Here is a 22,735-nt window from a genome sequence, read left to right as displayed (position 1 = left end):
TTACGTTCAGGGCAAACATTTCTGATTATTGTGGCTTCATACATCAGCTCATGGGTACTCTTGCAATGCAATCAAAAGTTGACGGCATATTTTTACCGAAATCGTCCCTTATTAAGTTGTTTTCCTGGTGTTTTCTATAATTATGCAAACTTTCTTGTGTTCTAATAACTACACGAATTATACATATTTAAGATCACCATAAAAAGCTGATTCTTTGACTGAATGATATCAATAGTTAGGCTCTTATACTTTCGTTATTGACAAGTATCGTTATTTACTTACCAATTTGTTTGAAGAATTTGTTTGTTTTTTTTGTTTTTTTTATTTGCTCCAACCAAATCATATAGAAAAAAATGTTTGTAGAAAACTTGTTAGGGGTCACCCAGTCACAAATTAGAACTTATATTTTTCCTTATTATGGGTCAAAATTTATTGGCAGGCAGCCAACAATGGGGCAAGAAATATTTTTCCCATGGTTTTTCCCTATTCTGCTTTTTTCCTTTGGTTCCCTTATAATTACTATATAGTCTCAAATTTCCAGGTGGGGGCCATGACCCTCCCCCTGCCCCCCGTTGCCGGTACCCAACACCTTGTTAAGCCAAAAATGAGTAGAAATAAATTCAAATAAGCGTAAAACTACCACAAATCACTATAAATAAATGAATTGAACCCAATACGAACAGAAATAGCAATAACTAACCTATTCAAACTCAAAATAGCAACAATTAGCAAGAGTAGGGCTGACAACCCCCACATCTCCTCAAGACCAGAAAGTAATTTGCACTGTACTGAAAACAAAATATATTTTAAATGTTTTCACTTTTTTGACTTCAAGAAATAAAGCAGCATTAAAAGGATAAGGAATAGATATTAGAATATGTTTATCAAACTGACAATAAACGTTTTTTTGTTTTTTTTTTTTAAGTAGATTGCAAGTCATTTTATGATCTGAAGTAGACATGGGCGTTGTAAGTCACATCTCAATTACTTATTGATCGTTTCAAACTTGGATTGGTCGTCTATTACAATTTCTCTTAGTTCTGTGCGTTACTTGCTTGTTAATGCTGACTCGTGGTAGTTTTACACTTGGAAGATAAGAAAAACAAACTAGTAGAATTTAACAACGCTTTTGTCCGTAAAAACTTAAACAATTTAGAATGTGTTGGTTCCCAAAGCCAACTATCTTTTCAAAGGATAGCAAAACCTTCTTTAACTTTTTGGTGTCATGTGTTTTAGCTTAATTTTGATGATTGTTTGCCTTTTTTTTGCTTCTTCAATTTTTTTTTTTAATTTAGCACCCGCTACTACCAAAAATTGCAGAAGTTCATATGGAAGTCTTTTCAAAACAAATGGATTTGTGTTTTTTTTCTAAGTTTCTAATACACTTCTGGTGTGTAAATTCCTCTTTTTCCCGTTTCTTAGCACTTTTCAACAAAAGTATAAAAAAAAAACTCAAATAAAAGTTTCAAATTTAGAAACCTTATTTTCCAGAGGGGGGGGGAGGGTGTTTTCCACGACGGTATTTTCCAAGGAGGGGGTATTTTCCTCGGGGGCTACTTTCCGAAGGAGAGGGGGGTATTTTCTATGGGGGAGGGCATTTTTCGGGGGTGAAACACCCCCCCTCCCCTCATTCACTATATTCATTTATGTTATTTTACTGTGTTCAGGGCCCTATATTTGGCTTTACAATACACTTAATTGTCTATCTATCTAACAGCAGAATAATTGTACCAAATACATTCTGCATGCAGACCCGTTATGCTTACCCCCCCCCCCCCAATGTGCAAATCTATAGCGCAAATTTATTTATAAAGTAACGAAGAAACTAACAAAAAAACCGTTGTGCTCTCGAATTTTACACAATGTAAACTTGAGTAAGTGGTGCATAATACACAAGTACCAAAATTCCATCCCCCTAGGGAAATTAAAAAATAAAACTTAAATAAAATTCTCAAACTTGGAAAGCCTTATTTTCCACATTTTTTTTTGGGGGGGGGTAGTATTTTCCGCGGGGGTATTTTACAGGGGGATATTTTCCGTGGGGGTATCTTTCGGGGGAGTTTTTTTTTTTGGGGGGGGGGGGGTATTTTCCGCTGGTGGCATTTTCCGGGGGGTATTTGCTGGGGGGGGGGGTAAACGCCGGCCACCAGTAGCATTATAAACTATCACCAAACCATACTTACCAGCTCTTCTTTATCAAGTATCCAACACCTAAACGCTTCATTCTTACATCCCTAAGAGCCTTATTAGAAGTGATGGTCCTTTGTAGTCTGAACCTCGGCTCAGTTCGGCGTGTCCGCCCGTTTTAGTATACCTTTTATGGTACTGTTGCATTATGCGGACACCGCTGTATACTGTATGTGGAATGTCAAATGGGAAATGCTACAGTCAAAAGGGAGAGACAAATACCTGGTTATAATGGTTTATGAACAAAATAATAAGAATTACAAGTTACAATTATGTGCCCAGAACACTGTAATGCCTTTCACAATCGCTGAAAAATAATCAATGAATTAAATGAAATGGCCTGCAGTAAGAAATGGTGTTTTACTATTAGCAAACCACGTGTTACACGCAAACCGACTTTTTGCTTACATTGCCGTACACAACACCTCCAATATTGTCCAATCAGCTTTTCATACAAGTATAAAGTCATTGTATGTCCATTTATGCACTTGTCTTGGGCAACAGCCCCTTATCCTGTAAAAATTCAACTGCCTCTTGTTCCGTCTTTGGCAAATCCCAAATTATAATTTTAACATTCATATTTGAGCAATTCCACTCTAACAACTGTTTTAGTACCGGGTAAAAGTCTCTACCGTTTGACTCTAGGATTTCCCATTTGACATTCCACATACAGTCTATAGCGGTGCCCACATAATGCACCAGAACCTCTTTTATTAACTAACAAAATGAAACACACATTTATACCTGTCCCAGAACATAGATCATGAATAAGAAACCTCTAATTTGTTTTACATTATCGACACATCTATTTCTTTTCGTGTAAGACAAACTATCAGCCTAAATTTATTACCCACCTTATGATCACCCTCCAAATTCACATTGAGGCTTATGCTCCCTACGGAAGATGCGATTTTGCGACAAGCCTTCAGCTGTAACTCCTATTGAAATAAAAAGATGCTTTCATCATTGAATTCATTGGTTTGTGATCCATCAATTCACCAATTCAGTATTGTGAAGTTTCTAAGAAAAATAACTTTCTGAAGGCCATATGATACTTTAAAGACATTTGGGAGGCCACAGTTGACCGTCTCCAAGACAAAGGGTCCATTAGAGAATTTTCCCAGGGGACTAGCTATCATAGGAAGCGCTCGAAAAATTTTGGTTCAACTGTGAAATTTGACTAAAAAGACGGTAAAATTTACTTACCTTTTGTCGGTAAGTTTGTTAATCAAAGCGAGTGGCACCACCGGGGACTCTCAAAGCAGCCACATTAATTATGATAATACCTATAAACTGATTCTTAGCCCTTTCCGAGCAGGTATGCTTCCGAGCAGCTTTAGGGACTATTCTTTCTTGAACTTTAAAAAGACAGTTCTGCTCCCTTTAATCGAAAAAACAAAATTTATACTTCCTGATGACCTAAGTACTGTATAACTACTACTGAATATCTCTATCTCCGGCACAAAACGAGGAAAGTTAAATATATTTTTTAAATATTTCGAGGAAAGCAGGTGCCTGCTTTTAGTTTTCTGCCGTTTATTTGGATCTCCTTTTCAAGCTCTACAAGTTATGACAAGGCCACCGAATCTATTCTAAATAGTTTGACTATACAAACAAAAATGCTGTAATGGACGAGATAGGACGATTCTTCATGGTACCAGGCTGGCTTAAAGAAAGCAGATTCTCCTCAAGTGTACTTGACCCGCAAATACTTTCGAAGATTATTTTTCTTCGCTTGACATGTCTGAGTTTCTTGGTCTATTAAAATAATTTCTATCTGCCGTAAAATGCTGCAACTTCCCACTTGTAGACACTCACCTTCACTTAAGCCTAATTTCGATATTCTAAGATCAGCAAATTTATCCCTCTGGTCCTCTAAAATATATACTCAAACATGGTGTGCCAAAAAATTTCTTTTAGACATCCTCCTGGAGTATAGCTCTCTAATTTGGCAAAAATTTTGAACATGCAGCAACTTTATAATCAATATGGATCCCTTTGATAACTACGGTGTTCCTTAATAGCTCCTGCCTTAATCTCCTCCAGCAGCTTTAGCTTGAAACCCCTTTTATGCCCACCATTGGAAAACTATTATTTCTCTCTTTTTCATTACTTTTACAACAAATAATCCGTTTTCCTGTTCAGCTTTCTTTAAAATATTCTTAGTACACGTTTAAATGATTTCGTTCCCCAATCCTTTCTAACCTTGGAAAGTGTACCTTTTCATCAGAAGAGACCTTTCGGAGGACTGTTGAATTATATATATATATATATATATATATATATATATATATATATATATATATATATATATATATATATATATATATATATATATATATAATATATATATATATATATATATATATATATATATATATATATATATATATATATATATATATATATATATATATATATATATATATATATATATATATATATATAATATATATATAGATGTAAACTGACGAAATGGAAATAAATAAATTTTGGGTCTGAATTTGTCTGATGTAGAGTGTGACTGCCTCATAAATCGTTATCTTAATTAAATCAGTTAAATCACATAAATCACAGTATATTATTGCATGTGTGCTGATAATGAATAAAATCTTATCGTATTTACATTACGCAGATTTTGTTTTCAAAATAATAGCATGCTCTTTTTCTAATTAGGCACAAAAAAGAGGACAGAGGGAAATATAAGACACGTTTTGTTTTGAAATCGAATTGTTAACCTGGAATATCGTAGGGCTCATGTGTGTTGTTCTGTTGGTCGTCTTCCAGATCTATTAAAGTTAGGTGGAGTACTGTATCTTGGAGTCCAAAGGGTAGTAACTTAATCACCTCGCTTGTTATTTCATTAAACTGAAAACAAACACCCTCAACAACAAACCAAATTCTGGTAGGAATTGGTACAAATTAGGCACAAGAGAAGAAAGAAGGACAAAGACAAGACAGATTTGGTATTTAAACCGAATTATTACCTGAAATATTGTATTGCCCCCATGTGTTGTGCCGTTGGTCGTCTTCTAGGATCTATTGAAGTTAGCCGGAGGACAGCATCTTGGAGTCCTAAGGGCACTGGCTTAATTGCGTCCCTTATTATCTCATTAAACTGAAAACAAAAACGTTGTATCTCCGATTCGGTAGTTACGAAACATATAAAGTGGCTTTTTAAAAATGTGAATGCGTCGCGGCATATTGGGTCTCCTAAAGTATGCTTCCAACCTTTCAGCACGTCATTATCCTTTTTACAAACTGTTAAGCTAAAACGTGTACAATTGCACAGTATATTTTTGACAGCAATGTTTCAGTAAAAAAAAATTTATTTTTTGTTTTTTTTTTCGAAAAAGATATGAAATTTAACTGTTTATTGTTTCGTCACTGAGGCCCGTTTTAAGAAAGGGGGTATAAAAAGAGCTAATCAATATATGTAGGTCAATTGACCTATAGGTGAGGATACTTTCTCCGTACGACAGAAGTGAAAACAAACGGCAAAAAATAATTTCTTGACCTTGGAAGAAAACTAGCTATAATATGACCTTCCGATGAAAATTTAAGTCAATGGTATGACGGTGAAAGACTCGTGGAATTTAGGCGAAAACACTCCTTCACAGGGACCCCTTTAATCTAAGCCCCGTATACTGCTGATGTCTCACAGCAAGAAAAAAATGTTTTGTCATTATTACCTTTGTTGGTATATAGTTGACAGATTCACTCTTTGCACTAAAAATTTACACTTAACATTGAAACTATCCAAATTGAGACAGTTGTATTAATGCACAAAAAACGTACACCAAATTCATATGCAAAATACGTTCTCAGTCAATTATATGGAGGTGAATGTCTGACAGCCAGAAAAATATCTTCTGGCTGTGAACAAGAAATAGTTAAATTTCATATCTTTTTCGAAGCGACCTTAAACAAAAATTTTTGACTAAAACATTACTGTCCATTACTGTGCAATTGTATGGACATTACTGTTACTGTGCAATTACTGTGCAATTGTACGCGTTTTAGGTTAACAGTTTGTAAAAAGGAGAACTATTTTTTGTGTCTGGCTGTGATGTCACAGCCAGAAAAATATCTTCTGTCATTATTACCTTTGTTAGTATCTAGTTGACAGGTTCATTCTTTGCACTAAAAATTATAGTTAATATTGAAAGTTTCCAACTTGAGACACTTGTATTCATGTGCAAAAAAAAAGTGCGCACAATTAATGCACAAAATACATTCTCCGAAACAGAGTCAAGATTAACGTTTGCAAATGCACAGAAGTTAGCACGATATAAAATTGTTAATTTTTATTAACTTTAAATTTCGACAGGATTTTGGAAAAGCCAATTTTATTTGGGGGAAATTTGGGGAAGAGCCCCCAAAATCGGAAATTAAAGACAAGGTGTTCAACGAAAACTCTAACATTGTAAAGACAAATGTTGAAGAATTGAAAAAAGCTATTTGACCCAAGCAATGCAAAGATGAGAATGAAAAAAGAAAAAAGAAAACTGTACTCCATAATGAGTTTATACAGGCCATTAAAAATTATGGTGATAATTTTACAAAATCATTCACAGATGGGACTTTCATGTTCAACAAAGGAAGTGGATGTGCGGTAGCAGTCCCTCATCGTTAAGAAGTTATAGAAAACAGAAAATAGAAAATAGAAACAACAACCAAGCAAAATTGGAAGGATTATTAAGAGCTTTGCGCTTATTTTCAGCTCTTAAATAAGAGCTTGAACCTATTGAGGGGTTCCGAAAGTTCGGTCACAGATGGACAATTCAATGGCTCCCACTTGCAAAGCAGCTGGCAGCAGACAGCACTACATGGTCCAAGAAGGTCTCAAAGATCTTTAATGCCTGGCACGGTGGAAAAGTCTGATTCCTGCCACAAGTACAAGTACGTTTGGAGCTTGTTTTAGGCCCCTGTAGACGATCTTAAGACTCGGTAGTTATATGTACGGACTCCTTAAGCTGATCGGATTATATTATAAGCCTAAAATCTCCCAAGAAAACGAGACTGGTAAGAGGGAAAAACAGACTACAATATTGAGCTGCGCATAAGATGTTTTTTAAATCAATCAGAAATCAACTTGATCATTTCCAATACTTTATATTTGTTTACTGTGTATTATAGGTTTTTCAAAGCAATAAAATTTTGATTGAAATTTTTTTTAATATAATCTTTACCTCAATAAAAGAAAAAGATCAAAATTATCAGAGAGGGAAGTATTTTATTAAAAAATTTACAGTTCAAAAATTCGATCTATTGCAGATTTCTTTGGAATATGTGTCCTTGAGATGTCCTGGCTAATTGACCAATTAATCGTGACCAACGAGGTAGCCTAATTTTGATTTCTAATTCGAGGTAGTCTAATTATGATTTAGCCTAATTAAATTTTGAGATAGCCATTTTGTTCAAAGTAGTTGAAAGATCCGGAAATTTTATCTTTGAGGATGACACTCCCCAAGAGCCCTCAGGGCAAGGGTTGTAAATTATGCCCTGGGGGCATATAAGGTTTGTATAGAAAGTTTTGTCGTAGAAATAAGGTTGGTATTGAAAGCTTTGTCGTAGAAACTTGAAAAAGGGCTCATTTGATTGGAAATTCAAAGGGCTAATGCCCTTAAGTCGAAAGTGATTGGAGGGCAACTAACCCCCCTCCCAGACCCACCTTTTCTCCAAACCCATCCAATAAAATTTTTTAGATAGCCATTTTGTCCAACGTAGCTAAAAGTTTTGGAAATTAGGTCTTTGAGGATGAACCCCCTCAGAGCCACCAGGGCAAGGGTTTTAAGTTATGCCCTGGGGGCTTATAAGGTTTTTATAGATAGTGATGTTGTAAAAACTTCAAAAAGGGCTCATTCGATCGGAAATTGAAAGGGCTAGTGCCCTTTTTAATAATCAAAAGTGATTGGAGGGCAACTAACCCCCCTCTCACGCCCACGTTTTCCCCAAACACATCCAATCAAAGTTTGTAGATAGCCATTTTGTTCAACGTTTTTAAAAGTCTTGGAAATTGGTCTTTGAGGATGATAACCCCCTCAGAGCCCTCAGGGCCAGGGTTTTAAATTATGCCCTGGGGGCATTAGAGGTTTTTATAGATAGTGATGTTGTAAAAACTTCAAAAAGGGCTCTTTCTACTGGAAATTGAAAGGCCTATTTAATAGTCGAAAGTGATTGAAGGGTAAATAATCCCCCTCTCACGCCCACCATTTCCCCAGACACATCCAATCAAAATTTTTATGTATCCATTTTGTTCAAAGTAGTTGAAAGTTTTGGAAATTAGGTATTTGAGGATGATACCCCCCCCCCCACAGCCTTCAGGGTAAGGGTTTTAAGTTATGTCCTAGGAGCATCTAAGGTTTTATAGAAAGAGCTGTCGTAGAAAATTCAAAAAGGGCTCATTCGATTGGGAATTTAATAGTCAAAATTTCGTGTAATAGTAAAAAGTGATTGGAGGAAACTAACACCCCTCCCACGCCCACCATTTCCCCAAAAACAGCCAAAAAAATTTTGAGATAGCCATTTTGTTCAACGTAGTTGAAAAGTCTGGAAATTATGTCTTTGAGGATGACAAACAGCATAACTTACAGAAGGTTTGTAAGTTATGCACGGGGGGCAAATAAGGTTTTATAGAAATTGTTGTCGTAGAAACTTCAAAAAGGGCTCATTCGTTTGGAAATTGAAGTGCCCTATTTAATAGTCGAAATTGGAGGGCAACTAACGCCCCTCTCAAGCCTATCATTTCCCCAAACCCATCCAATCAACATTTTGTGATAGACATTTTGTTCAACGTAGTTGAAAGTTCTGGAAATTAGGTCTTTGCCAGCGTTGTCATAGAAACTTGAAAAAGGACTCATTCAATTGGGAATTCAGAGGGCTAGTGCCCTTATTGACAGTCAAAACGATCGGAGGGCGAATGCCCCCCATACGCATCATTTCCCAAACACTTCCGATCAACATTTTGATACAGCAATTTTGTTGAACGTAGTTGAAGGGTCCGGAAATTAAGTTCTGAGTATGGCACCCCCTCAGCCGTTAGGGCTAAGGTTGTAATTTATACCCTAGGGGCATATAGGGGCAACCTCCCGACCTCCTAGGTGGGAATCAGGGCCTGATAAGCACGAGTGCTCCCCAGCTATGGTTGGGATCTCGGAGCAAGGATTTATGCCCCCATCCCTAGCGAGCCGGGAGGAGAGCCCTAAGTTGCGCCTCACAGTGGTGGAATGGAGTAACATTCTATTAGTCGCCTCGCCCGACAACTCGAATGGCTAACGCAACGGGACGCCAAGGGTCTGGGGAGCCTTTGGTCAAGTTAATTCCTATGAAACACCAATGGATATTGAAGATCAAATGCAGAGAGATACTACTATTACGGCGTTCCTGGTAGCCGACGGGGACCAGGTCAGGGTGGTGCCTGGCCCAACAAGAATGCAAGCCGCCAGATCAAGAAAACCTCTGAACATTGGCACGTGGAATTTTCACAGCTGCAAGCTGGAATCTACGCAACTGCTCCTTGCAAAGGAGCTGCAGAAACATAAAATCAACGTTTGTTGTGTGTCAGAAACGAGACTTAATGATGTTCTGTCCTGAAAATTGACCGTTTCCGAATCTGACTCATTCCAGTTCTATAACTCGGGTCCCAATGATGGTTCCGGCCAGTAAGGAGTTGGGTTCCTAATAGATGGTCCTACTGCATCATGCGTCACCTCTTGGGAGCCAGTGTCACCAAGGATCGCCACGATCAGACTGAGAGGCCACATTAACCACATAACCATAATCGCCGTGTACGCTCCGATAACGGACAGTTGTGACGCGGTCAAAGATGCCTTTTATTATGACCTACAAAGAATCATCGACAAGACACCAAGGCGTGACATACTCTTTGTAGCTGGAGACTGGAACGCCCGGCTTGGCAGAGTAGACCCCGACACAGCAGCAGTTATTGGCCGCCACACCGTTGGTGACAGATGCATCAATGGAGAAAGGCTCTTACAGCTAGCCAGATACAACAACCTATGCGTCACAAACACTCTCTTTGAGCACAACAGACTCCACCTCGTTACATGGCGTTCGAACGACAGCGTAACAACAGCCCAGATCGACCACATCTTAGTCAGCAGAAGATGGAGGAGCTCCTGCACAGATGCCCGGGTATACAGAGGAGCAGACACAGGATCTTTAAATGGATCCGACCACTATCTCCTCACTTGCAAAGTCCGTCACCACCTTAGTACACAGACGCGACAGAAGGCAGGGAAGCGCTTCGATGTTTCGAAACTAAGATGCCCGGAAATCAAAGCCGACTTCAAGTTAAAGCTAAGCAACCGGTTCGATGCCTTGAATCGTCTCTCACTCGTCGATGAAGAATGAGCGGAGATAAAAATTGCGACACAGGACGTAGCTGAGGAGGTGCTTGGTCACAAAAAATGAAAACAGCGAGCCGGTATCTCTGACCACAGAATAGAACTAGTCGAGAAGAAGCGACCCCTCGGGGAGGTGCATAAGAACCCTTAAAACTAGCCAGCAAAGCAGTTAAACAGTCACTGAAACGGGACAGATACCTGTACTGTTCAGATCTGGCGAATGTGTTGGAACAAGCGTCCAGGAGCCACAACAGCATTAAATTGTTCAAACTACTGAAAGATGCGACTGGAAAAGATCCTGTAATGGTTGACACACTGAAAGATAAGTCCGGAGAACTCATCCGAACAGAAGAAGGACGCATGGAACGCTGGCAAGAGCATTTTTCTGAGCTACTGAACCCTGCCAAACCCCCGTGTGATCAACCTGACTTCTCGAGTGCTGCTAGAGAGCCCTACGCAGAAAGCCTCGATCTGCCAAGTATTGTGGACGTACTAAAACCGCTGAAGTGCATGAAAAACAATAAAACTCCTGAAGAGGATGGGATCCCTTCTGAAATGTTCAAGGCCTCACCAACTCTACTATGCCACCTAACCGACCTGTTCGTTCAGGTGTGGACGACGAAGACCTTCCCAAAAGGCCGGAAAGTATCAGTCCTCATTCTGCTATAAAAAAAGAAGATAAGCCCATTTACGGAAACTATAGAGGTATCTCCTTGATCGATCATGCCATAAAGATCTTCTGCGTCATTTCTTCTGAATCGATTCAAAGACGCTCGTAACAAGTTAACCCGTCCTGAAAAAGCAGGCTTCAGACCAGGCAGAGGCTGTCCAGAACAGATATTGACGATTCGCCTCATCCTTCAGCAGTTCAGCAGGTTTCATCTACCCCTTCTCATCGCCTTTATTGACTTTGCAGCTGCCTTCGACTCTCTCATCAGAGAGGAGCTATGGAGAATTATGGATGAAGACGGTGCGCCACAGGAGATCATTGAGATACTCCGAAGTGCGTATAAGGACACTGAGACTCGCGTCCGTGTTTCCGGCAATGACACCCCTAAGTTTCCAGTGGAGTTTGGGGTAAAGCAGGGATGCCCCCTTTCGCCTATATTATTCAACTACGCGATAGACTGGATCATGTATAATGCAATGAGAAACCACAGCGGAATAGTCTTCGGGCAAATAGCTGGTTTCCTCCAGCCCCTGACAGATCTGGACTTCGCAGACGACGTTGCCGAGCTGGAAACTACCGCCGACAGCTTACAAGGCATGATCGACGATACCTATGAGGTCTCAAAGCGCATCGGACTGGCCATCAGCAGCGCAAAGACTAAAGTATTGGCTCTCAACCAACCTGCTCCTTGCCAAGTTACCCTCGACGGTGAGCCAATAGAAAGCGTTGAGGAATTCAAGTATCTTGGCTCTATCATAACACCAGATGGCGGAGCTGAAAGGGATATCTCTGCCCGCATAGCAAAAGCCTGGGGAGTGTTTAATAGTCTGAAAAAAACATTATGGACCAGACGGGAGATCTCAACCAAAACAAAAGTCAGAATCTATGGTGCAACTGTTCGAGCAGTACTTCTGTATGCTTGCGAGACATGGCCGATCAAGACTGAAGATGCGAGAACTTTGGCCGTGTTCGACCACCGCTGCCTTTGTTACATCCTCCACATTAAGAGATGGGACAGGTTTTCCAATAGTGAAGTAAGGAGTCGCTGTGGCCAATCAGAAGAGCTATCGCTTATCATTAAAAAACGTCGCCTGAAGCTCCTCGGCCACACATTGCGCCGTCCCGAAGGCACGATATGTCGAAACGTCCTTGTCTGCGAACCAGCCCCCTCCTGGAAACGTAAACCAGGAGGACAAAAGAAGAACTTGTGGCAAAAATTCAAGGAGGACCTGGAACCGTGGGGAGGATTCAGGAGACACGGTCGGAGATGGGACAAAGACTGGCTAAAGATTGCCGGAGAAGCTGCAGCCGACAGGTCCAAGTGGTCGTCGGAAGTCATCCCAAGATCCTTTGGTGCCGGGCAGGACAGTTCATCGTCTGGTTCCCGCCGTAAGTAAGTAAGTAAGTATATAATGTCATATAGAAAGTGTTGTCGTAGAAACTTCAAAAAGGCTCTTTCGATTGGAAATTGAGAGGGCTATTGCTCTTTTTAATAGTCGAAAGCAATCAGAGAAAGAATCCCCTCACCCCCATTATTTCCTAAAACATTTCTGATCATCATTTTGATATAGCGATTTTGTTCAACGTAGTTGAAAGGTCTGGAATTTATGTCTTTGAGGATGACAACCCTCCCCCAATAGCCCTCATGACAAGGGTCGTAAGTTATGCCCTTGGGGCATATAACGTTTTTATAGAAAGTTTTATCGTAGAAGCTTCAAAAAGGACTCATTCGATTGGAAACTAAGAGGACTAGTGTCTTTTTTATTAGTCGAAAGTGATCAGAGGGCAAATATCTCCCTCCACGCCTACCATTTCCCCAAACACTTCCAATCGAAATTTTGATATACCCATTTGGTTAAGCCTATCAGAGAGGTCTGGAAATTATGTCTTTGAAGATAACAAATCCCCTCAGCCCTCAGGGCAACGGTTGTAAGTTATGCCCTGGGGACATTCAGGATTTTTATAGAAAGTGTGGTCATATAAGCTTCAAAGAGGGCTCATTGGATTGGCAATCAGACACTCTAGTGCTCTTGTTAATGGCAAAGTGATCAGACGGCAGCTACCCTCTCACCCCTACACATGCGTCATAATGTCCCGAAATGCGTTTAATAGAAGTTTTGAGATACTAATTCTATTCAAAATAGTCTAAATGTCATATAACAAGGCTTTTGGGGCTGAAATAAACCCCAGATATTAGAGGTAAGGGTTGTAAGTTATGCCCAGGGGGTATTAAAGGCTTTTATGGAAGGGATGGTTGTTTAACTTGAGAAGAGGTTCAGTCTTTCTCCCTGAAAAAGACTGTGTCAATATAAAAGGAACAGAAATTAATTTAAAAATTTTTTGCACAAAATAAGTTTTTCAAAAAAAATTAAAGAACTCCATTAGACTAAAAATGAACAAAAATAGAATCAAACAATCTACCAAGCATACAACTACCACAAATCAGTATCAATAAATAAATGAAACCCAAAACAAACAGAAATTAAAACAAGTCAAACTAAAAACGAACAGAAACTAATGTGAGTAGGGTTCTAAACCCTATGATTTCTAAAAGCTAGAATATAATTTGTACTTTACTGAAAAATTTTTTTTAATGTTTTCACTTTTATAACTTTAAGAAATCAAAAATTAATTAAGATTTCAAGGAATAAATAACGGCATATGTATGTTAAACTTAGAATGCTCATTTTTTTCATTTGAATTTTTCAGTAAAGTACATATTCATTTCAGTGAAGTTCATTTATTTATTGATGCTTAGAACCCTACTCACTTTAGTTTCTGCTCGTTTTGAGTTTGACTTATTTTAATTTCTGTTTTTTTTTGGGTTTCATTTATTTATTGATCCTGATTTGTGGTAGTTGTATGCTTGGTAGATTATTTGATTCTATTTTTGTTCATTTTTGGTTTAATGGAGTTCTGTACTTTTTTTTGACAAACTCATTTTGTGTAAAAAGTTTTTTTGATTAATTTAGCTGGAAACGTCGGATTTCATACAAATATTTAATTGTTCGATTAATTGGGTGCATGATCCCTGTTCTACTGACCAGTAGTTTATCAGAAAAGGAGTATGCTCCTTTATCTATCAAAAACAAATAACAACAATATCACGATGATGCACTAGCCGATTGTTTTCTTGGTGAAAGCACGACTTTTTTCTCTCTTTTTGTTAATATTTAAGGAATCCAGGGTAAAATTTGGAAGAAAAATTGCTCCAGAACTCGATGACCGAGTGTTTTTCTTTCCGTTACAGGCTGCAAAGCCTATAATATTAATTTGCTATCCCTGATGCTTGTTTATATTCATCCACAAATCATATCTTGTTCTAGAGTTCTTTCTAAGCATTTTTTTGTGTTTCAATCAGTTCTTTGCAATCAAGATGCAGATTGTCTCTTAGTTCCCTAAAGCGACTGTTAGAGCTCGAGAGACAAAATGTGAGAGAAGTTTGTTTCAATGCGATTGATTAAAAATATATAAATTCTACAAAAGAGGAGTTCCATCCCCTTTTCAGCTATTCAATAATAAAGCGGATTATTTGAATAAATTAAGTTTTTGACAAAATATCATCCCAATCAGATCACAAGGAGTATATACAATAAGCTTCTTAGATTTAATCTCTTATGAGCTTTATTTATTAGTGATAGGATTTTATTCTCTATCCATATATTCTCTATCTATATATATTTTTTTATCGTTTTGCCAGCCTTTCAGCCATACTCATCCGCAAGGGGTCGGTCATTAAGCCCCAGCCTCTTGATCCATTACTACAATTTTACAGTTTTTACCTATATTTGTCGTATTTTCTATATCAAATTCGCCAGTAGTTTATTTTGGGGAGAGAGGGGAGTTTCTAAAGCCCAAAAGCGGCATTTAGGCCCTCAGTCTCAACTTCTTACGAGAGGTTTATCAGACTGATAAGGAGGGTCGACGGTCGAAGAATTAAACCATAACCTTCCATCGTTTTGGGGAATCTATCTCAGGGCTTCCACTCTCGAATCTTAAAATTCGGGGACAAGCCTTAAAAACTCGGGGAGTTTTTGGGGACAAGTCTTCAAGATCTGGGGAATTTTTGGGGAAAAAATAAAATGGAATTTCGTGGCAAAAATTTGGGAGCCAAAATTGGTTTTAGCTTCGGTTTCAGGCTCAAGTAGGGCTTGGATCCGAGTAGTAAATCAAGCCTTTTACAGAGTAGTTTTTAGAGCCAGGTCACGGGATTGGAAACCATAGCTGAAAACACTTATTGCTGATATTGCGGAAAAAACTTCAAAATTGTAAAAAAAATAAAAATACTGAACACATGTGAACTGTAAATACCAGAGCAGTTTTTCATTAAGTCATTAATCTCATCAATTCTTTAATAATATTTAGAAACAAATATTGTTTGCGGTTTCTAGAAATGTAAATTAAATAGACAAAATTCAACATACAAGTATGGGGCAACACTAATACTTAAAACAAACAAGAACTAAATTCAACAAGTAAATTTAAACTTAAATTAAAAGGGAATTTCGACTAAAATTGGTACATTATTGGTTTTTTTATGCTGATTCTGAGGTTTTAGGTGTTTACCTCTCCGGAAAATCCCCCCACGGAAAAAAAACGGAAAGTACCCCTACCCCTCACAAAAATACCCCCTCAGAAAATACTCTCCCGCTGAAAATACCCCCGTGGAAAATACCCCACAGAAAATACCATCGGAAAATACCCCCCCATCCGGCGGAAAATACCCCCTCGACACATACATTTTTTTTCATTGTTTGTTTCTACTATGCTTTCCTTTCTTTTGGTTACCTCATAATTACTGTATAGTCACCGATTATCCCCCCAGCCCTGCGGCCATCCATGTTCCAAATATAGTACTTATTGCAGTCTCATTTTCATATCAGCCCTTCTAATGCCTGGCTACAAATATAGCTATAGGCTACAAATCATATAAAATTTAATTATTCTTTTTCTTCACTCTAACATTATTTGGCATTATTACCCAACAGTTTGTGGTAAATAAGTCCGAAAATAATATAAAACTTGACAAGAAAACAATATGAGCCTAATAACCAAATTTGTACTTTAAGCTGTAATGTAAATTTTGTTATGAATAATATTTTTGGGAACACTTCCGTTTAAATCCCCTATTCCCCGACCTTGTACATAGTCTATAGGTAAATTTTGCCTCATTAGGAGGGGAAGGAGGTGGTGCATTTTTATGGTAAGAATATGGTATTTAGGAACAGTTCTCCCGATAAAATAAATTATTACACAATTTCTTTAAATTGTTTTGTTTTTATCTCAGAATTAGCCTTCATACAGGGTTATTAAAATTGTTCAAGCGCTAGAAGTTGTAAAGGAGGGCCTAGATATTTAAAAAAAAGTTTACTTGGCTATCCAAAATTTGAGCAGAAAATATTTTCAGTAAAGTTTCCTTCGCCTAACTAACAGCTTTGCAAGACTGTAAAAAAAATCCTAAAACTGCAGTTTGAAATATTACGCCGACCGAAAATATTACATGGGTGAAGGGACCAGAATAATAATTGTGATGGGAATACTGACAAACACAATTCTCAGATAAAAAGAGAAGAACTTAAATTTACACACCGAATGAAAAAAAAATTAAATGGTAAGAATTCCTGGCAAAAGATAAATTCCTTCAATATATTATGTCTTCAATCATTAAGTATTAAACATTAATAGAGTAAGTCCAAAACCAAAAATAGCAAAAGAAAACAAAATTTAAACTTATGATTCGGCTTTCAAAACAATTCTCCCTCTTTAGAAGTTCATTTTCAGAACCCAAAATCCAACCGAGCGTTCAACAACTTTAAGTAAAATTCTTGTCTAATTTTGTCAAGATTGTCTTGACCACGAATGACATATATGTAAAAATCTTAATATCATGTGGAATACTGCATTCGAAATGGTTTAGTCTAAATGCAGGAAAATGATAGTTCTGTGAAAATAAAAAGAACCGTCTATACTTAAATTGTATCGGTCTGGTTCTTATGAAAAGATACACAGGAGACGAAAATTACCGAACAAGAGAGTAGTGAAAGATTATGGTATGTAAAGTAATGTTTGCTAGGGATAGTCACTAGGGGTGACACCTTGATTGGTTGATTTTCGGGGAAATTTCTGGGAACCAATTTTTTTTCGTGGAGACACATAGATTTTCGGGGAAATCCCCGAAACTTCGGGGATAGTGGAAGCCCTGATCTATCTGAACAAAGCGTGCAATATGATGCTGAAAGAGTGATAGCTCCTTTGTTAATATAACTTATATAATATATATTTATATGGTTTCGTTGTGAAGCGGCCACCCTGTCTGCTAAGTGGCCGAGCCCCTGCAATAGTCGCGCCAGTCAATTCAAAAGTGAATGATGTGCGTTTCTCCTTGATTTCAATGTCACGCTTGTACTATAGAAGCTGTAAATTGATCTAAAAGAAGTTAACTACAAAAAAATTGTATCAACACTGATCTGTTCCCAGTTATTGTCTACTAAGGCTATGGCTTGATATTTTTTGAAAATTCATCCTACAGACTGAACTGTTTCAAGCATCAGTCTGTTCTAGTTTCCAAAAAGGATGCCTTAAAGCTTTGCTCTGATTGGTTAATAATATATTTTATGTTTATTTAGTGGAAAATGTTCATCTTGATACATTACAAGCTTGATACATAATTGGTACTGTAAACGTGCTTAATTTTCATTTTGTCCTCAAATGCGAGTGCAGTCTGGTTCGGTTCTTACAGGCAGTGGAACTTGGTTCGATTCCGGATGGAACAACTTCTTTTTGTTTTGTTAACATTTTAGTTTTTCCCAAGGAAACAACGGGAACAACGGAGAGTGGCAGGAAAAAGGGAATAGGGGACTGATGTTTAGATGGGTAAAATAACTTTATGTAACCACGACATTGCTTCTTCTGGATTCATACTTTTATTTCCGGGATATTGATTACTCATCTATCTTCAATTATTTTATTTGCACAATGCACTGTGATTTATTGATTGTACGACTGGCACCAGTTGTATTTCAACACAGATGACACAGGAAGACTATCAGTTTTACAGACGGGTACCCCCCTCCCTACCCAATTCATTTTTTCATATCTTACAATTGGAAGAACCTATTTGGAATTTTCTGTGAAGCTAATCCCTTGAAATAAATATCATTTATTTTCAATCATGAGTATAGTTTTTAGTTTTTAAAAACGGAGATCTCCCACCCTTCCATTTTTATATTTTGCGATTGAAAGGACCTATTGGGAATTTTTGCGAAGCTAACCATATGTGGCGAATATAATTTATATTCAAATCTGAACTTCGTTTTTAGTTTTTACAAACGGGCATTGCCCACCCCACGATTTTTTGTACCTTACGATTGGAAGGACCCATTGGGAATTTTCTGCAAAAGCTAACCCTATGAAACAAATACTACTTATATTAAATTCTGAAAATAATTTTTAGTTTCTACAAGAGGGACCCCTCACTCAGGTCAAAAGTATCATGGATGTTATGAAAAGTCAATATTTAATATCTAAGCACCGACTAGAATTGTTGAGATGAAAATTTATGACAATGTCAAGAGGCTGAATGTTGCATTAAGTTCATAGATCTTTTCGAGCTTGGGCCATTAGTGGAGATTAAAGAGTGATAAAAAACAAAACAAAAAATACCTATTTTAATATCTCAAAATTAATTAAAAACTAAATATTTCTGGTTACGTAAATACACTGCTCAATATATAGGCAAGCAGATTCTGCAGATTCTAATAAAAATTTGTATCCTTTTATCTAGCCAGCTCAAAAAGGGTTGTCGATACTATGTAAAGTTAATAACAAATATCCAAGGAGCGATTGGAGTTTTCTAGATAAATATTGAAATCTAAAAGGTGCACAAGTAAAGCCTTATATAAAACTATAAAAATGTAGGATCCTCTTATTTCTTTTTTAATTCAGGACTAATTATTATTATCATTATTTAATTATTTAATTATAAGCTTTATTATTATTATTATTATTATTATTATTATGGACTAATAATTGCATAATTTTTGTTCAATTTCAAATTTAAGTTTATGACGGTTCTTGAACTAATGCTATGGTTCAAAAGCGATTTCAAAATAATATGCTCAAAACAATCCTGCTAGAACAATGTTCAAAAGGTCAATTATGAACGAAAAGGAATAAGACAATAAATATAGACGGGAGGCTTAAGTCAGCTATCTTTATTTCTGACACTTTAACCACTTTTAAATGGGACTTGGACATGAGTGTCTGTTTCGAGTGTTGTGAAAAAAGGTCCTTTTCATAACTTAGATTCACATCATGGCTTTTGATTGAGATTAATCAAAAAAACTTTTTGCACGAAATAAGCTTTTCAAAAAAAAGTAAAGAATTCCATTAAACCAAATTGAACAAAAGTAGAATCAAATAATCTACCAAGCATACAACTACCACAAATCAGTATCAATAAATAAATGAAACCCAAAATGAACAGAAATTAAAATAAGTGAAACTCAAAACGAGCAGAAATGAATCTGAGTAAGGTTCTAAACCCTATGCTTTCTAAAAGCCAGAATATAATTTTTTTTACTTTACTGAAGAAAATTCAAATGAATTCACTGAAAAAAAATGTGCATTTTCAGTTTAATATACATATGCTGATATTTATTCCTTAATCTTAATTAATTTTTGATTTCTTAAAGTTATAAAACTGAAAAAATTTAAGAGAATTTTTTCAATAAAGAACAAATTATATTCTGGCTTTTAGAAAACATAGGGTTTAGAACTCTACTCAGATTAATTTCTGCTCGTTTATACTTTGGTTATTTTAATTTCTGTTCATTTTGGGTTTTATTTATCTATATTTTCATTTTTGGTTTAATGGAGTTCTTTACTTTTTTTTTTGAAAAATTTATGTTGTTTGTGCAAAAAGTTTTTTGATTAATTTCTGTTCGTTTCATATTGACATAATATTTTCCAGGGAAAAAGAATGAGCCTCTTCTGAAGTTAAACAGCCATCCCTTCCATAAAATTATTTTATACCCCTTGGGTATAACTTACAAACCTTGCCCCTAATCTCTGGGGTTTGTTTCAACCCCAAAAGCCTTGTTAAATGATATTTAGACTATTTTGATAAGAATGGCTGTCTCAAAATTTCTATTAGACGCATTTTGGGACAATATGAGATGCGTCTAGGGGGGAGAGGGTAGCTGCCCTCTCATCGCTTTGGGTAATAACTTACGACCCTTGTCCTGAGGGCTATAGGGGGAGGGTCGTCTTCCTCAAAGACATAATTTCCAGACCCTTGGCCATATCAAACTGTTGATCAGAAATGTTTGGGGACATGATGAGCGTGGGGTGGGGGCGGTTCTTTTTCTAATTACTTTCGACTATTAAAAAGGGTAGTAGCCCTCTCCATTTCCAATCGGAAGAGCCTTTTTTGAAGTTTTTTACGACAGTACTTTCTGTATGGCATTATATGCCCCCTGGGCATAACTTAAAACCTTAGCCCTGGGGGCTATGGGGGTAGTCATACTCAAAACATAATTTCCCGGAATTATGCAATTTTGCAATTTTGTTGAACTACGTTCAACAAAATTGCTATATCAAAATGTTGATCGGAAGTGTTTTTGGAAATGAAGGGTATGGGGAGGGGTGGCACTCACCCTCCGATCTCTTTTGACTATTAATAAGGCCACTAGCCCTCTCAATTCCCAATTGAATGAGCCCTTTTTCAAGTTTCTACGACAACGCTGGCAAAGACCTAATTTCTAGAACTTTCAACTACGTTGAACAAACTGTCTATCTCCAAATTTTGATTGGATGTGTTTGGGAAAATGGTGGGCGTGAAAGGGGCGTTAGTTGCCATCCAATCACTCTCGAATATTAAATAGGGCATTAGCGCTTTCAATTTCCAATGAGCCCTTTTTGAACTTTCTACCAAAACGCTTTCTATAAAACCTTAAATGCCCCCAGGGCATAACCTACATCCCTTGCGCTGAAGGCTCTGGGGGGAGTGTCCTCCTCAAAGACATAATTTTCGGAATTTTCAACTATGTTGAACAAAATAGCTATCTTAAAATTTTCATTGGATGTTTTTGGAGAAATGGTGGGCGTGAGAGGGGGGTTGGTTTTCCTCCAATCACTTTTGACTATTAAAAAGGGCACTAGCCCTTCAAAGTATCGAAGTTTTCGAAGTTTCTATGACAGCGCTCTCTATAAAAACCTTATATGCCCCCAGGGGATAACTTACAACCCTTGCCCTCACGGGTCTGTGTGTGTCGGGGGGGGGGGTATCATCCTCAAAGACTTAATATCCAGAACTTTCAACTACGTTGAAAACAATGGCTATCTAAAAAAATTGATTGGATGTTTTTGGGGAAATGGTGGGCGTGAGAGGGGTGTTGGTTGCCCTCCGATTAGTTTCAACCAGCTTATTAAAAAGGGCACTAGCCCTTTCAATTCAACATGAACGAGCCTTTTTTTAAGTTTCTACGAAATTTTCTATAAAAAACCTTATATACCCCTCAGTAGAATGGCCCCTATTGATACTGAACGAACTCCTTATATGGGCATAGAATACTGAACGAACTCCTTATATGGGCATAGAGTCCCTAGGGAGAAAGATTGCGTAATCGGTCAATGACCTCTTTTTCCAAGGTCGATTTATTTGATGTTTCTATGTGTAATAGCTCCGGAACGAAGGTTGCACATGCGCATTGAATTCTAACGGGAAACAATGTTATTGATCTAGCACTCGAGGGGGAAGTGAATTTCCGAGAACTTGATTGCGTAAACGATCGTGAATGTCATGGTGTCCAGAAATAGTATTTGTTGTTGTTGCTCTAGGCAATGTTATGAGTTTCCCGGAAACAGTTAGATCACGTGTTTCCTTCTCAGTCAATCAGCGAGTCGGATACATCCCCCTTCTCAACCAATCAGAGGGCTTTGTTTACATAGTAGTGGCGGAGGGAATATAAAGAAAGGATTTTTGCTATAGTTTTATTAGTCTGTGAATAGAATTCAAGGACACTAAAATCATTTTGATTTATTTTCAAAGACAGCACTTATCACAACGGTTCATTATTCATGTCAACTATGATAGGGGTTTTACATATTCTACACTTAAGACGGAATACATTCGCACATGTGCTTATGGTCAACAATTCGAACATTGTAGACCTGCATTTACGACAAAATGGGCTATTCCAAGCCTGAGGGGTATATTCAATAGGAAATTTCAAAGATTTATCCTGAAAGAAGATAAAACATAATTAAAAACTATAGGTTCACGCAAAGGGTGAAATAGTTTGAGACATTTTAGAGGATGATTTGGGGTGAAACTCTGTGGTCGTTATAATTGATTTTGAAATAAGAAATTTTTAAAAACATGAAATTTTTTGCAATTAAAAACGAACAAAAATTAATTAAAAAACTTTCCTAAAAATATGTTTTAAAATAAAAGTAAAGGTCATTTTAAACTTAAACTCAGCAGATACAAATACCTTTTAAAATTTAA

The 22,735-nt window shown here is 37.2% G+C and overlaps 1 protein-coding gene across 1 annotated transcript in view; it reads right to left on the bottom strand.

The window, feature by feature from the left end:
- bma (SCY1-like protein bma) overlaps positions 1-22,735 on the bottom strand; it is a 431,463-nt gene that overhangs the window by 120,807 nt on the left and 287,921 nt on the right. Inside the window, exon 7 of the mRNA XM_089099020.1 lies at positions 5,175-5,305. Coding sequence (XP_088955146.1) covers positions 5,175-5,305 — 131 coding nt within the window. The remainder of the gene's footprint in view (positions 1-5,174; positions 5,306-22,735) is intronic.

The sequence above is a fragment of the Artemia sp. Qi Xiang Cuo genome, chromosome 13, assembly GCF_049724085.1.
Source record: "Artemia sp. Qi Xiang Cuo chromosome 13, ASM4972408v1, whole genome shotgun sequence".
Taxonomy (NCBI): Eukaryota; Metazoa; Arthropoda; class Branchiopoda; order Anostraca; family Artemiidae; genus Artemia; species Artemia sp. Qi Xiang Cuo.
The sequence above is the reverse complement of the archived record's forward strand: the minus strand, read 5'-3'. Positions and strand labels throughout refer to the sequence as shown.